We start from the raw sequence: 15,272 nt of genomic DNA, 5'->3' as shown, positions 1-15,272 counted from the left end.
TCTGATAGAGCAAACTTCAAGTCAAAATTAGTCAAAAGACATAAAGAAGGCAATTACATATTGTTAAAGAGAAGAATCCAATAAGAAGGCAAGATGATTCCAAATGTGCTCTGAAAGATGTTGTACCCCATTTCATAACAAAAAACACTACTCAACATAAAGGACTGATAGACCATAATTCAATAATAGTACAGGGCTTCAATATACCACTTTCACTGATAGGTCATCCAGATAAAAAATCAACAAAGACCCATTGGATTTAAACTCTAATGTTGATAATATGAAATTAAAAGATATCTACAGTGTATTTATTCAATACTCAACTGAATACAATTGAATACCATTAGCTGCTCATGGAACTTTCTCAAAAATTGATCATATATTTTGCCATAAAGCAAGTCTCAGCAAATACAAAAAAATTAAAATAATCTTTTTCATTTCATCAGATCATAATGGAATGAAATTAGAAATTAACAACAAGAAAAACTATAGAAACTACATAGAGATTAAAAGATGTGCTTTTGGATGATGAGTAGGTCATCAAATTCAGAGGAGGTATTTAAACATTCTTAAAATTAAATCAAAATGGTAAAACAATACCAGAATCCATGGGATTAAAAAAAAAGATTGTTCTGAGAGGGAAGTTTATAAATAAAAGTTTTAAAACACTAGAGTGATCTCAAATAAACAACTTTATGATGCCTCTCAGAGTATTAGAGAAACAGAAACAAATCAATTCTACAAGTGGTAGAAGGAAAGAAATCATAAAGGATAGAGCTAAAATTAATGTTACAAACTAAAAGTACAATACAAAACATTAATGAAACAGTCATTTCTTTGAAAAGATAAACAAGATTGATAAGCACTTCACAAAACTGACCAAAGAAGGAAAGAGAAGAACCCAAATTAATAAACTTGGAGAAGAAAATGGAACTACTGTAGTGGACACAAGTGAAATCCAGATCACTAGGAGCTCTTTTGAAAGCTTCTATTCCAATAAATTGAAAAATCTTGAAGAAATGGATGAATTTATAGTAACACATGATCTACCATAATTGAACCAAGAAAATATAAGAAACCTTTACAGACTGATAGCAAGTAATGAGATTGAAACAGCAATAAAATATCTCCCAACAAAGAAAAGCCCAGGAGCAGATAGATTCACAACTGTATATGCCATTTGCTTTTCTAATTGTTCCATGAAATCAAAAGGAGCACTTCACATCTCTTCTACAAAGGCAGTATCACCCTGATACCAAAACCAGATAAGGACGTGTCAAGGAAAGAAAACCAATATTCTTGATGAACACAGATGAAAAGATCCTTAATGAAACATTAGCAAATCAAATCCAACAACTTATTTTGAAGATCACACACCATGACCTGGTTTCATTCCAGGGATGCAGGGATGGTTTGACATAGGGTGATCAACCAACATAATACATACAACATAATACATACAAAAGTCATATGATCATCACCATGGATGCAGAAAAAGTTTTTGAAGAATTTGATATAATGACATGGAAAAAACCCTGGAGACTAGGGATAGAAGTATTTACCTCAGTATGATAAACATTATAATGATAAATTCAAACTCAACAGCATACCAAGGGGAAAAACCAAAAACAAACAAACAAGAAAAAAAAAAGATAATGAGCAAGCATCATAAGTATTCAACTTGAAAAGCTAAAACTAAATAACTAAATTAACCTTTAACTAAATAACCTTTAAAAAGTAGAAAGGACAAAAAAAGAACAGAAATGAATAGCATAAAAAATGAGGAACAATAGCAATAAATCAATAAGACTAGAGGTTGGTGCTTTGAAAATATTGTTAGACAGACCTCTGACAGGATTAATCAAAAGAATGATGGTAAAAATTAGAAATAAACATTAGAAATAAAAAGCGTGACAGGAGGTATGCAAATAAGAACATATTAAAAATAACTTGCACCAAATGTTTTAAAACCTGGGTGGAATAAATGACATTCAAAAAATACAACTTCTGAAACCAACTTCAGAAGCAATATTGGCCAGGCATGGTGGCACATGCCTCACCTGTAATCCCAATGACTCAAGAGGCTGAGGCAGGAGGATCTTGAGTTCAAAGCCGTCCTTGGCAAAAGTGAGGTGCTGAGCAACTCAGTGAAATCCTGTCTCTAAATAAAAAATACAAAATAGGGCTGGAGGTGTGGCTGAGGGCTGGGGGTGTGGTTCAGGGGTGCCCCTGAGTTCAATCACCCTTGCCACTCCCCTCCTCCTCCTGAAAGGAAAGAAGCAATACTGTGTATGACTAACTACGTAGTCATTAAAAAGTTTGAATTAGAGTTTCAAAATCCTTCCACAAAAAATGCAATGGTCTCAAATGACCTTATGAGCAATTCTATTAAATTTTCAAGAAAAGATCATTCTTAACTAATACATGCTCTTCAAGAGCACAAAAAGATCATTCTACAGCTTATCTAATGAGACTAATATTTCCATGATACTAAGTACCAGCCAAGACTATTAAAATTACTAGGCAAAAAAAAAACTAAGCAATTTCATTATTATGGATACAAATTATTAGCAAATGAAATCCAGTGGTACACAAAAACAATAATCATGAGAAAGGTGGGTTTATTTCAGTGATAGTCTAATACTGATTAAATAAATTATTGCATTAACAGATTAAAGGAGAAATGTCAAAATAATAAGTAAGTAATCGAATGTCAATAAGTAGCTTAAAAAGCATTTGGTGAAAAAGAATATCAATTTAAAATTAAAACTTTTAACAAATAGGAATAAAAGGAACTTACCTTCATTGAATGTAGGATCTATAACAATCCTATAGAAAGAGGGCTGGGGATATAGCTCCGTTGGTAGAGTGCTTGCCTCACAAACACAAGGCCCTGGGTTCAAATCCCCAGCACCAAAAAAAAAAAAAAAAAAAATCCTATAGAAAGAATCACATTTTAATGAGAAATGTTGAAAGTTTTTCCTTTTATATCAGGATAAGTACACTAGATTCTCTACACTAGAAAATGCTAGTTTTTGTAGAACATTTTTTTTTAACAATTAATATGAATTTATCAACATTGCCAGATGCAAAAGTCAGGACACTATACTTTATTATTACCCAGTTTAACAATGAAATGATATATTAGGGTCTGTGAGGGTTAGAATGGATGGCATATATGAAACACTTATCACAAGGCACTCAAATAGAATTGTTGATACTGCAAACATCAATTTTATCTCTGGACATCAATCAGAAGAAGAAAATATAATTAAAAGTTACTGTCTTAGCTTGAGTTCCATCAGAAGCAGACTGTTGAGAATGTGATCTTAACTAGCAGTTGTGAGGGGTGAAGAAATAAGTAGGAAAGAAAAGAAAGATAAATCTGTGTTATTAATCTGGCCACAAGACCTAACACTCTTAGCATTTATCCACACACTTCTGTCCCTCACCGCTCCAAGATGGACCTACATATGCTAACTTCCTTGCACCTAGATCTAGGCTACATTCAGAGGTGGATGAGTTTCCATAGTGTCGCCTGCTGTTGTGTTGGAGAGGCTCAGAGGGAGGTGCTGGCCAGTAGGGTATGTGAACAAAGGCACCCTGCCGTAAATCGCATGTAACAATGTTGGACACGTTTGTTTAGGAAAGATCAAAGCAGCAGAGGCTAAGTGATACACAAGAGGTATTTGATATAAGTGCCTCATTAAAAACAATAAAAACAAAAGATATGAAAGTGAATAATCTAACAAAGGGTATTTAACCTTTCTGTGATTAAAAAAATTTAAGGTTATTGCAAAACGTTAATAGCAACGAAACAAAAACACATAAATAATCTTTTTGGATAGGAAGAGTCAATGTTATAAAGTTGTCAGTTTTCCCCAAATGAGTAGGTTATAAAGAATCCTCTACAAAATCCCTATAAAATATTTTTTGTGTTACCTTGTTTTGTTTTTAAGGAACTTGATAAACTGGTTGTAAAATTGATATGCTACAGCAAATGCCCAAGAAACTACAATTGATCCCACTCTTCTAAAGAGAAGTGTGTGTGTGTGTGTGTGTGTGTGTGTGTGTGTGTATCTTGCTCAGTCACATGTCCAACTCAAAAATTTGAAACAATTAAAATATGATGTATATCCCCTGATAGATTTACTGATAGAATAGAAAGGAACATCCCCACATAAACTCATGCACATATGGAAACAATATCGGTGACTATTGTCTGAAAAAGATGAGATGGAATGAATTTACCCTACCTCATAAGCAAAGGTCATTTTGAGGTGGAATAAAGACAATTATTGAAGCTAAGCCTAGAAAAACTTTAGGAGACAATAAATAATAACATTATTAAGAAAAAGAATTCTTTAAAAGGTTTTATCAAGGTAAGCCATAGAGGAAGAGAGTGATAAATGCTACTAAATTAACATTGAAAGATGTTAACATTAAAGCTTCTATAAAAAGAAACCCAAAAAGACAAGATGATCCAGAGGAAGATCATTAAAAAACACAAACAAAAACCAACTGCTATCTGGATACCAATAAGAAAAAGTAGATAAATGGGAAAATAAAGTTTTTCACAAAAATGAAACACAAACAGTTCTTTAACATATGAAATCCACTCAACTTTGTCATTTGTAGTAAGAGAATAACAGGTTAAATTCACAATAGTTACACTTCACAGTACCACGTGGGAAGCTTCAAAAGTGAAAATATTGGTGAATGGCAATAATGTGAAGCAGTGGACACTCTCCAATGCCGAGGGCAAGGTAAATTGGCATAGACATTTTAGAACTGTTTGAAGTTACCTAGTAAAATCGAACTTGTTTTATAACACCAAGTAACTCTTTTCCTGTGCACTGGAAAACATATCCAAGTACCTTATGTGACTGGAAACAACTCAATGTGCATCAATGAATTGATACATTGTGATGTATCTGTAGAAGTAGAATATTATACAGAAGTAAAAAAAAATGAACCATCTTTCATGTGTCAGCATTGATGAATCATGAAAGTTCATGTTTTGAGAGGAAAAAGAGAACATGAAACAATAATATATTTGACATGAATAACCCATATAAAGCTTAATACTATACAATACATTATTTAGGAAAATGTACATGGTCATAAAACTATATGAATTCAAGCTATTCTTATCCTAAAGGAACTTCTAAAATACCATTTTATTTCTTAACTTTGATACTTGTTAATGTTGCTTAAACTGTTGAAACATGTTTAAAGTATCACCTTAATAAATTTCAATATAGCGATAAAAAAGTATCAGTGATGGGTAGTTCTCACGTTATAAACCATTCTAACTGTGGACATGTCTACTTTATTTCTTTACATTAAGTATTCAGCGCTTATTCTTTATTTGGATGATAAAGTTTCATAGAAAATCAAATCCCTTTTGCACACAATGACCTTTTAAGGACTCAAAGATAGTTGTCTTGTCTCCCTTTAGAGTTTTTTTTTTTTTTTTTCCCCTAAGAACTAGCTATCCTTAAATCATGATTTCTAGACACCTCACCATTCTGGCTGCCTTTCCCTGGACCTGGAGCCAGAACCCAGCATAACATTCCAGTTTGTTCTGGCCAGTGAAATGTCTGATGGGACTATTAACTTTCTTGTTCAGGACACTGCATTTATTGATATAGCCTAAAATTGACCTGTTTTCCTTGCCTTGTGCACCACATTAGTTTGTGTTGGGCTTCATATCACTTCAGACCTTTCAGTCTTATTAACATACAGGTCCATGTAATAAGTGTTTTCTCATCCTATACTGTGTGTTTTCCCAAGCCGTATTGGGGACTTTATTCCTGATGTTGTACCTTGGGAGTACTAAACTGTTGAGATTTTTTTGGTCCTGATTCTAATGACTGATACCTTAACTTTTCTTCCTAGATTTGTATCATCAGATTTGATTAATCAAACCGTTATTTCAAACCCATGCATAAGATCAGTGTGTATTTGTTTCAATAGCTAATACAAAATTCTAAATGGAGAGGTTCACAAAGATTTCTCTCCAGTCTACTTATAAGAGAATTTCATTTTCATTTTTTTCTACTGGCATTTACACTTGGTCACCGTTCAGGGTATTTCAGAAAGAAACACAATCACTTCCCACTTATCTGCATAAAGATATGTGTATAGTTAAAAGAATAATCACAAAACTAAGCACTAATGTATCCATCACCCATGTTGAGAAATAGGCTGTTGTAAACTCTTGGGTGATCCTCCTTGCCCTCTCTGTGACCACCTTCTCTTCTGTCTCCAAACATTTCTATCCTAACTTAGGAGATTCTGGTTTTGTTTTGCTTGTTTTTTAAAATTTTACTTAAATGAAACAATATGATATGTATCCTTTTGAATCTGGCAAATTCTACTTTATGTTTGTGAGATATATCTACATTATATTGTGGGACAGTAGTTTATTCCTTTCTATTATTGTATAAGATTATATTGAATGAATAAGCCATAATGTATTTGTCTATTCTGCTGATTAGCATTTTTTTTTGTAACTTTATTTTATTTATTTATATGGGTGCTGAGAATCGAACCCAGTGCCTCACACATGCTAGGCAAGTGCTCTACCACTGAGCCACAACCCTAGCCCAGCATTGGATTTTTTTCCCAGGTTGGGGCTATCGTAAATAGCACTGCTCTGAACATTCTTTTGTATGTGTGCATATATTTCTCTTTGAGATACACCTAAATAGGGAAGTGGTTAATAGACATGTGTATGTTCACTTGGGCATGTACTCTAATGTCTGATCAACACCTTGTGCTAACAGTCTTGTTATTCTAGCCATTCCAACTGCTATTGATATCTTTTGGTGCTTCTAATTTACATTATTCTGATCGTTTTACCTGGAACTCTTCTATTACGTAATGTTCGAATTTTTGCAAGTATCTTCACACTCAAAGTATCTTTTAACAATTAAACATTTTAAATTGTAATGTCTTTTTCCTGCAGTATTAGTGCTCTATGTATCCTGGTTAAGAATTTTTGCCTAACTCAAAGTATTGAAGATATTCTTCTATAGTTTCTTATGGGAGTTTATTTTATGTTCCATGTTTAGATTTACATTATATATATAATTGATTTTTGTCTACATCAGGAATTTTTTTTACAAGACATCTATCTAGAGTATAATTCCACCTTTGCCATGAATCATTTATACACACGTATACACACACACATAACATCTTTTATATTCTATTTGGGCATTTATTCTGTGGACAATACCATGTTCTCCTAATTACTGGAGTTTTAAAATAACTCTTTTATTGTAAACAAATGGGATACATGTTGTTTCTCTATTTGTACATGGAGTAAAGGCATACCATTTGTGTAATCATAAATTTACATAGGGTAATGTTGTTTGATTAGTTCTGTTATTTTTTCCCTTCCCCCCACCCCTCCCACCCCTCTTTTCCCTCTATACAGTCCTTCCTTCCTCCATTCTTACTACCCTCCTTAACCCTAATCCTAAACCTAACCCTAACCCTAACGCTAATCCCTCCACCCCCCATTATATGTCCTTATCTGCTTATCAGCAAGATCATTAGTCCTTTAGTTTTTTGAGATTGGCTTTATCTCACTTAGCCTGATATTCTCCAATTTCATCCATTTGCCTGCAAATGCCATAATTTTATCATTCTTTATGGCTGAGTAATATTCCATTGTATATATATGCCACAGTTTCTTTATTCATTCATCAATGGACGGACATCTAGGTTGGTTCCACAATATGGCTATGGTGAATTGAGCAGCTATGAACATTGATGTGGCTGTATCTCTGTAGTATGCTGATTTTAAGTCCTTTGGGTATAGGCCAAGGAGTGGGATAGCTGAGTCAAATGGTGGTTCCATTCCAAGTTTTCTAAAGAGTCTCCATACTGCTTTCCAGAGTGGCTGCACTAATTTGCAACCCCACCAGCAATGTATGAGTGTACCTTTTTCTCTACATCCTCTCCAACACCTATTGTTGCTTGTGTTCTTGATAATCGCCATTCTAATTGGGGTAAGATGGAATCTTAGGGTAATTTTGATTTGCATTTCTCTTATTACTAGAGATGTTGAACATTTTTTCATATATCTGTTGATTGCTTATACATCTTCTTCTTTGAAGTGTCTGTTCATTTCCTTAGCCCATTTGTTGGTTAGTCCTTTAATTTTGTTGTTCTTTAAAATTGTCTTGGAAAATTTCTGCCCTTTGAATTTTTATTGCACTTTAGAATCAACTTGTCTGTTTCAACACAAATAAAACAAACCAACCACAAACACCTCCTGAATTTTAATTTTGAAGGATTTGAATGGACGGATCAATTTTGGAAGAATGACTATCTCAATTATATTTTGGTTATGCAGTTAATACATTATATTGCTCTGATTATTTAGCTCAGGGGTCATCAAACAGTAGCTCATGGGCTGAATACAATCCTTTACCTGTTTTTGAAAATAAAGTATTACTAATAGACAGTCAAACTCATTTGTTTACATATTGTCTATTTCTGTGTTGTCATTATAATGCAGAGTTGGGTAGTTGTGACAGAGACCAGCCATCCTGCAAAAGTTAAAATATTTATTACCTGATGCTTAAAGAAAAACTTTGCTGGACTTTGGCTTGGCTATTTATTTCTTCCCATAATGTTTTATGTTCTGTTTAGAGATGCTTTACATATTTTCTTGGACTAATTCTTAGAAATACAGTATATTTAGATATTATCACACATATATTTAGAATTTTTTAATTTCTTGATGTCTATAAAAATACTATTGATTTTTGCATACTGATCCCTTTTCCAATCTGCAGGTTCTTTTTGCTTTTCTGTGTGCAAAATCCTATCAATTTTTATTTCTTCCTTTTACTTCTTATACATTTGTATTAAACAGTAATGGGAATCCATTTTTGTTACTGATAGCAGAGATTAAACGTTTAAAATGTCATTCTATAGGGTATTTTTGGATAACTTTTAGCAGTTAAAGTTTTCTTCTCTTCTTAGTTTGCAATGAATTTTGATTTAAAAGTAGATTTTGAATTTTATAAAATATCACTGAATATATTGAGAAAAAAATAATTTTGCTTCTTTATTTAAATAATGTAGAATTTAAGTTTTCAAATGTTAAACCCCACCTTACTGAAATAAGCCCATTTGATTTTGATGTATTATTATTTTAATAGATTGCTGGTATTTGTTTGGAAATAGTTAGATTTTACTCCCATTTATAATCAAGAGACAAAATGTAGTATAATTTGTTATCTTATAAAGTTAGTTATCAAAGTTATGAGAGTCAAAAACATGAGTTGGAAATTATTTTCTCTTTTTTATTCTCTGGAGAAGTTTGTGTAAGTTGATGTTACTGCTTCCTCAGGTATGCACTATAATTTATCTATAGAGTCATAAAGTTTTCTGAAAGGAAAATTTTCATTCTTTTTACTGATGCATTAAAGTTGTAAGTAAGAGTGGCATTTGTTGTTACATAGTTGTACATGCACACAGTATAACAATATAATTTGGTCAATTCCCCAGTATTTTTCCTTTCCCTCTCTTCCTCCCTCTCCCTGGTTCTTTGATTTTCATGAGATCCCTCATGAAAATTTTTAATTGAAGATTCAAATTAGTTTATATTCTATTTTCTAAGCTTCTATTTTCCTAAAAGATATATAAGGTAGTAACAGAACATTGCTTCTTTTGTAACAACTATAAACCTGGGATAAAATAAAAATTTATATATACAAGTATATATGTATATAATAACATACTTTTATACAAGTATATATATAAATATATAAGCATATCTAGTTATAATAAATAAAATATAAATATGTATATTCATACACAGACACCCATGTATCTCTTAGACACATACATAAGAAATTTGTGAACGTGTAAAGGTGTACAGCAGTTAATTTCTAGACACTGAAGAGATGAGCAGAGTTTGCCATCTTCCTCTTTGAGAGATAACTATACTATGAATTTTGAGCTTCTTAAAGACAGGCTGACACACCTGCTTGAGGAAAGAGAAATCAAAATAGCTTTTGATAGAGAGATGGCATAACCACTTGGAAGCTACACACCCTAACCTGTAACTGGCAGAAGAGTGTGGCAGAGGAAATCAGCTCACAAGTGAGACTGCACTTTTCAGATATAAAATATATTCCCTAACTGCATGTCTGAAATGCCCACCTCCTCCAGCTACACCTTACTCACCTTCAGTTACCACTCAGTTAATTCCTCTCAGGGGATTAATTTGCTGATTGGGTTAAGGCTCTCATAACCAATCATTTCTCCTCTGAATCTTCTTGTATTTTGTCACACATGAGCTTTTGGGGTCACCTCATATCCAAACCATAACACCAAACAAAGAGGAAAAAATGAATAAGAAGAGTTTGATAACTGAAGACATTGTTAAACAGTTCAATATATCAACATGAATCATCTATCATCTATATCTATCTATCTGTCTTTCTCTATAGAGAGACTCACAGAAAGAAAGGAGAGAGACTTAAACAATTATTATCAGTCAATAAAGATCAATAAAGATGCCAAGCACCTCATATCTAAACTATAACATGATGCAATGACAAATCTTGTTTCTATTACTCTATCTTGGACAGAGTCAGAAGTTATTTTGTTTCCTTTTGAAATAGGCTGCTTGAGTTCATGAACTATGACATTTTCCTCAGCTTTGGAATATTCTTAGAGCTTTTTTTCTCTTCTGATTTTAGAGTCCACAAGATATTTTAGGCTTTTTTCACGTATCACCTAATTCTCATTTTTCAACTTATTTGAAACAAAAACTAAACTCAAACAAACCTAAAACCAAAAACAAAGCAAAGCAAAACAAAACAACACACACACACACACACACACACCACCACCACACTTATTTTTAACCTATTCTCATATACTACTACTCAGTACGGAATATTTCTACAACCCCTGATCAACAAAATGTGTAAGGATTTCTCTCCACTAGCAGCCAATTCATTAATTATACCAGAGATTATCCAGAAGACACCAGTTGAGTGTCTTCTAGTTTAATTCCATTCTGACATGATCTTCCAGATTGTGTCAGATCCCATGGGTTTAGGGACCAGTCTCACAAGACTTTCTCGATTTTTTGTTGTCAAAAATGGTAGGTTGTATTGTCCTTGAAACTCTAGCCAGAGCAATTAGGCAGACCAAAGAAATTAAAGGGATACAAATAGGAAAAGAGGAACTTAAGCTGTCACTATTTGCTGATGACATGATTCTATATTTAGAGGATCCAAAAACCTCCTCCAGAAAACTTCTAGACCTCATCAATGAATTCAGCAAAATAGCAGGCTATAAAATCAATACACATAAATCTAAAGCATTTTTATACGCAAGCGACAAAACAGTTGAAAGGGAAATGAGGAAAACAATTCCATTTGCAATAGCCTCAAAAAAAATAAAATACTTGGGAATCAATCTAACCAAAGAGGTAAAATATCTCTACAATGAAAACTACAAAACATTGAAGAAAGAAATTGAGGAAGACCTTAAAAGATGGAAAGATCTCCCATGTTCTTGGATAGGCAGAATTAATATTGTCAAAATGGCCATAATACCAAAAGTGCTATACAGATTCAATGCAATTCCAATTAAAATCCCAATGACGTACCTTACAGAGATAGAGCAAGCAATCATGAAATTCATCTGGAAGAATAAGAAACCCAGAATAGCTAAAGCAATCCTTAGCAGAAAGAATGAAACAGAGGGTATCACAATACCAGATCTTCAACTATACTACAAAGCAATAGTAACAAAAATGGCATGGTATTGGCACCAAAATAGACAGGTAGATCAATGGTACAGAATAGAGGACACAGACACAAACCCAAATAAATACAATTTTCTCATACTAGACAAAGGGGTCAAAAATATGCAATGGAGAAAAGATAGCCTCTTCAACAAATGGTGTTTGGAGAACTGGAAATCCATACGCAACAGAGTGAAACTAAACCCCTATCTCTCATCCTGCACAAAACTCAACTCAAAATGGATCAAAGACCTTGAAATCAGACCAGAGACCCTGCATCTTATAGAAGAAAACGTAGGTCCAAATCTTCAACTTGTTGGCTTAGGATCAGACTTCCTTAACAGGACTCCTGTAGCACAAGAAATAAAAGCAAGAATCAGCAACTGGGATAGATTCAAACTAAATAGCTTTCTCTCAGGAAAGGAAACTATCAGCAATGCAAAGAAAGAGCCTACAGAGTGGGAGAAAATCTTTGCCACTCATACTTCAGATAGAGCACTAATTTCCAGAATATATAAAGAACTCAAAAAACTCTACACGAAGAATACAGATAACCCAATCAACAAATGGGCTAAGGATATGAACAGACGCTTCACAGAAGAAGATATACAAGCAATCAACAAACGTATGAAAAAATGTACACCATCTTTGGTAATAAGAGAAATGCAAATCAAAACTACCCTAAGATTCCATCTCACCGCAATTAGAATGGCGATTATGAAGAACACAAGCAACAATAGGTGTTGGAGAGGATGTGGGGAAAAAGGTACACTTATACATTGTTGGTGGGGCTGTAAATTAGTGCAGCCACTCTGGAAAGCAGTGTGGTGAATCCTTAGAAAACTTGGAATGGAACCACCATTTGACTCAGCTATCCCACTCCTTGGCCTATACCCAAAGGACTTAAAATCAGCATACTACAGAGATACAGCCACATCAATGTTCATAGCTGCTCAATTCACAATAGCCATACTGTGAAACCAACCTAGATGCCCTTCAATTGATGAATGGATAAAGAAATTGTGGTATATATATACAATGGAATATTACTCAGCTATAAAGAATAATAAAATTATGGCATTTGCAGGCAAATGGATGAAATTGGAGAAATTCACACTAAGTGAGATAAGCCAATCTCAAAAATCCAAAAGACAAATGATCTCACTGATAAGCGGATGATGACTTATAATGGGGAGTGGGAGGGGGCAAGAATGGAGGAAGGAGGGACTGTATAGAGGGAAAAGAAGGGTGGGAGGAGTGGGGAGGAAAGGGAAAAAATAACAGAATGAATCAAACATCATTACCCTATGTAAATGTATGATTATGCAAATGGTATGTTGTTACTCCATGTACAAACAGAAACCACATGTATCCCATTTGTTTACAATAAAAATAAATTAAAAAAAAAGGTAGGTTGTGACCTGGAAACTCTGAGTCATCTCAGTAGGACAACAAATGCTCCTATCACCCAGGAAATCCCAAGGTATTTAGGAGTTCTTATCAAAAACCCAAGGCAAAGGTCAAATGTCAGAAGAAAAGTCTTTCCTATCTCTCTTGTCTATAGGTATTAGGAGCACTCTCTCAGGATCTGGGTCATAAATCAACACTAAAGCAAAAGATTCTACTAAAACACTATACCTCAGGAAATTATAAGGATTTGAGGAGCTCTAAAGACTTTAGGGTTAGGGTCTAGGGGAAGAGGCTAATGTGTTTATTTCCATAAAATACTATTTTACAGTTTCAACTTATTTGTTCTTAAATTTATCCATTGAATTCTTAACTTCCATCATTGTATTTTTGCTTTGTGGAATTTTGATTTGATTCACTTCCTTTATAGTTTCTAGAAGGCTTTTTGGGGAAGACAAATATTTAAAATTTTGAAGTTTATTTTCTTGTATATATTCAGCTTAGTTTTTAATAAACTCATTTTCTAGTTACTTGATTCAATATTTGTTTTCGATAATTCCATTATCCAGATATCTGATCGTTCTGTTTCTGTTGACTTCCATTTCTCTCTCTCTCTCTCTCTCTTCCTCCCTCTTCCTCTCCATCTTCCTCCCTCTGTTTTGTCAGGGTTTTTGTTTCTTTTCTTTTGACTTTTGATTGAATATGAGTCACAGTGTATAAGCAATAAATATGGAAATAATTTGTCAACTAAGATAATGCTATTTTTCTTCAGCAATGCTTTACATTCGCTCTTGGAAAGTGGCTAGGGACATAAACTATATAGAATAAGCTTAATCTAATTTAAGGATTTGAAATTGTTGGAATTTCATGTTCATTCCCTTTGAGGGTTGGTATATTTCTGATTTTTTTTCTTGCTTCTAAAGTTTAGCTTTTTCTGATCCTCATATAAAGCACTGGGGTCTTAGATTTCAAATTTTTATCCCTTTATCCTCAAAGTTTTTTTAAAAGCTCTACCTTGGCTGTTAGTCTTTCAGCTGCCCTTCCAGAATCTATCAACAGTCTTACTATCAAAGTGTCACCAGATGCTAGATCTGTTTTTCTGTCCATTTCTCCTAAATCTTTGCCCTGTAATTTTTTGCTGCCTTCTTATTGCTCATAGATTCAAGTAATCTTTTAAAAATTAATAATTTTATTTGTTCTCAGTGGGAGGATTTGCCTTGATTACCTATTTTAACCAATATCATTGAACATAATAATTTTTAAAAATAAGTCATTTAATAAAACAAAAAAAATTATACAAATTATTGCTACCTAACCACAATTTGGTTTGGAAAATGATATAAATTGAAATAATTTGTATATAGTTGTATATATAAGGTAAGTGTGCTAAATGAAAAGCTATATAATAATGAGAAATATTAAAGGGTCAAATTCTAGTACAAAGGAAGACACTCTTCTGAATTTCCAGGTTTTATTGAGCATCAAAAACCACCAGTCTTTTTTTTTTTCTTGTACATTACTCTACATCTACATTCTCTGTATCTGATGGGCTCCCTGGATTTTATTAAATTTTCTGTTTGACATTCTCCACAGATAAATATCATTGGCTGCTGCTTTGGGGGTTGAACATCCTTCTGGGTGTCCATTCCTAGTACTTACACAACATGGAGAATTTTCCCTGCATTTTCCATATTTTTAAATAATTGCTTTTTTAGGTAAGTTTAAGTTTGCATATAACAGATAACTCAAATTAGTGACTTAAGAGAGAAGTTTACATTTCTTTAATATTAAACAAGTCCAGAAGAAACTCACTCTATGCATGTTGGGCATATATATAGCTATTAAAGATCCAGGGCATTTTTATATTTCTGTTCTACAAAGCTTAATACATGGTGTCCATCCTCAGGATTGTCACAGGGTCTGTGATGGCTGTCAGAACTTCAGCTACTGTGCCCTCAACAGAAGCATTTATGGAAGATTGAGAAAATGGAAACCTACCAGTTTTCTGTTCTTTAAAACAATATTCTCAGAAGTTCTACTCAGAATAATTTTACTTTTATCTCATTGACAAGAA

At 33.3% G+C, this 15,272-nt stretch overlaps 1 protein-coding gene across 1 annotated transcript; it reads right to left on the bottom strand.

Annotated features, from left to right (window-relative positions):
* Positions 1-14,679: 14,679 nt before the first annotated feature.
* Positions 14,680-14,844, bottom strand: LOC124978319 (DNA-directed RNA polymerases I, II, and III subunit RPABC4-like). The gene has a single exon (XM_047542589.1). The coding sequence runs from the start codon at positions 14,842-14,844 to the stop codon at positions 14,680-14,682; it is 165 nt and encodes a 54-aa protein (XP_047398545.1).
* Positions 14,845-15,272: the final 428 nt, after the last annotated feature.

Source organism: Sciurus carolinensis, chromosome 2 (assembly GCF_902686445.1).
Source record: "Sciurus carolinensis chromosome 2, mSciCar1.2, whole genome shotgun sequence".
Classification (NCBI taxonomy): Eukaryota; Metazoa; Chordata; class Mammalia; order Rodentia; family Sciuridae; genus Sciurus; species Sciurus carolinensis.
This window is presented reverse-complemented; position numbering and strand designations above follow the sequence as displayed.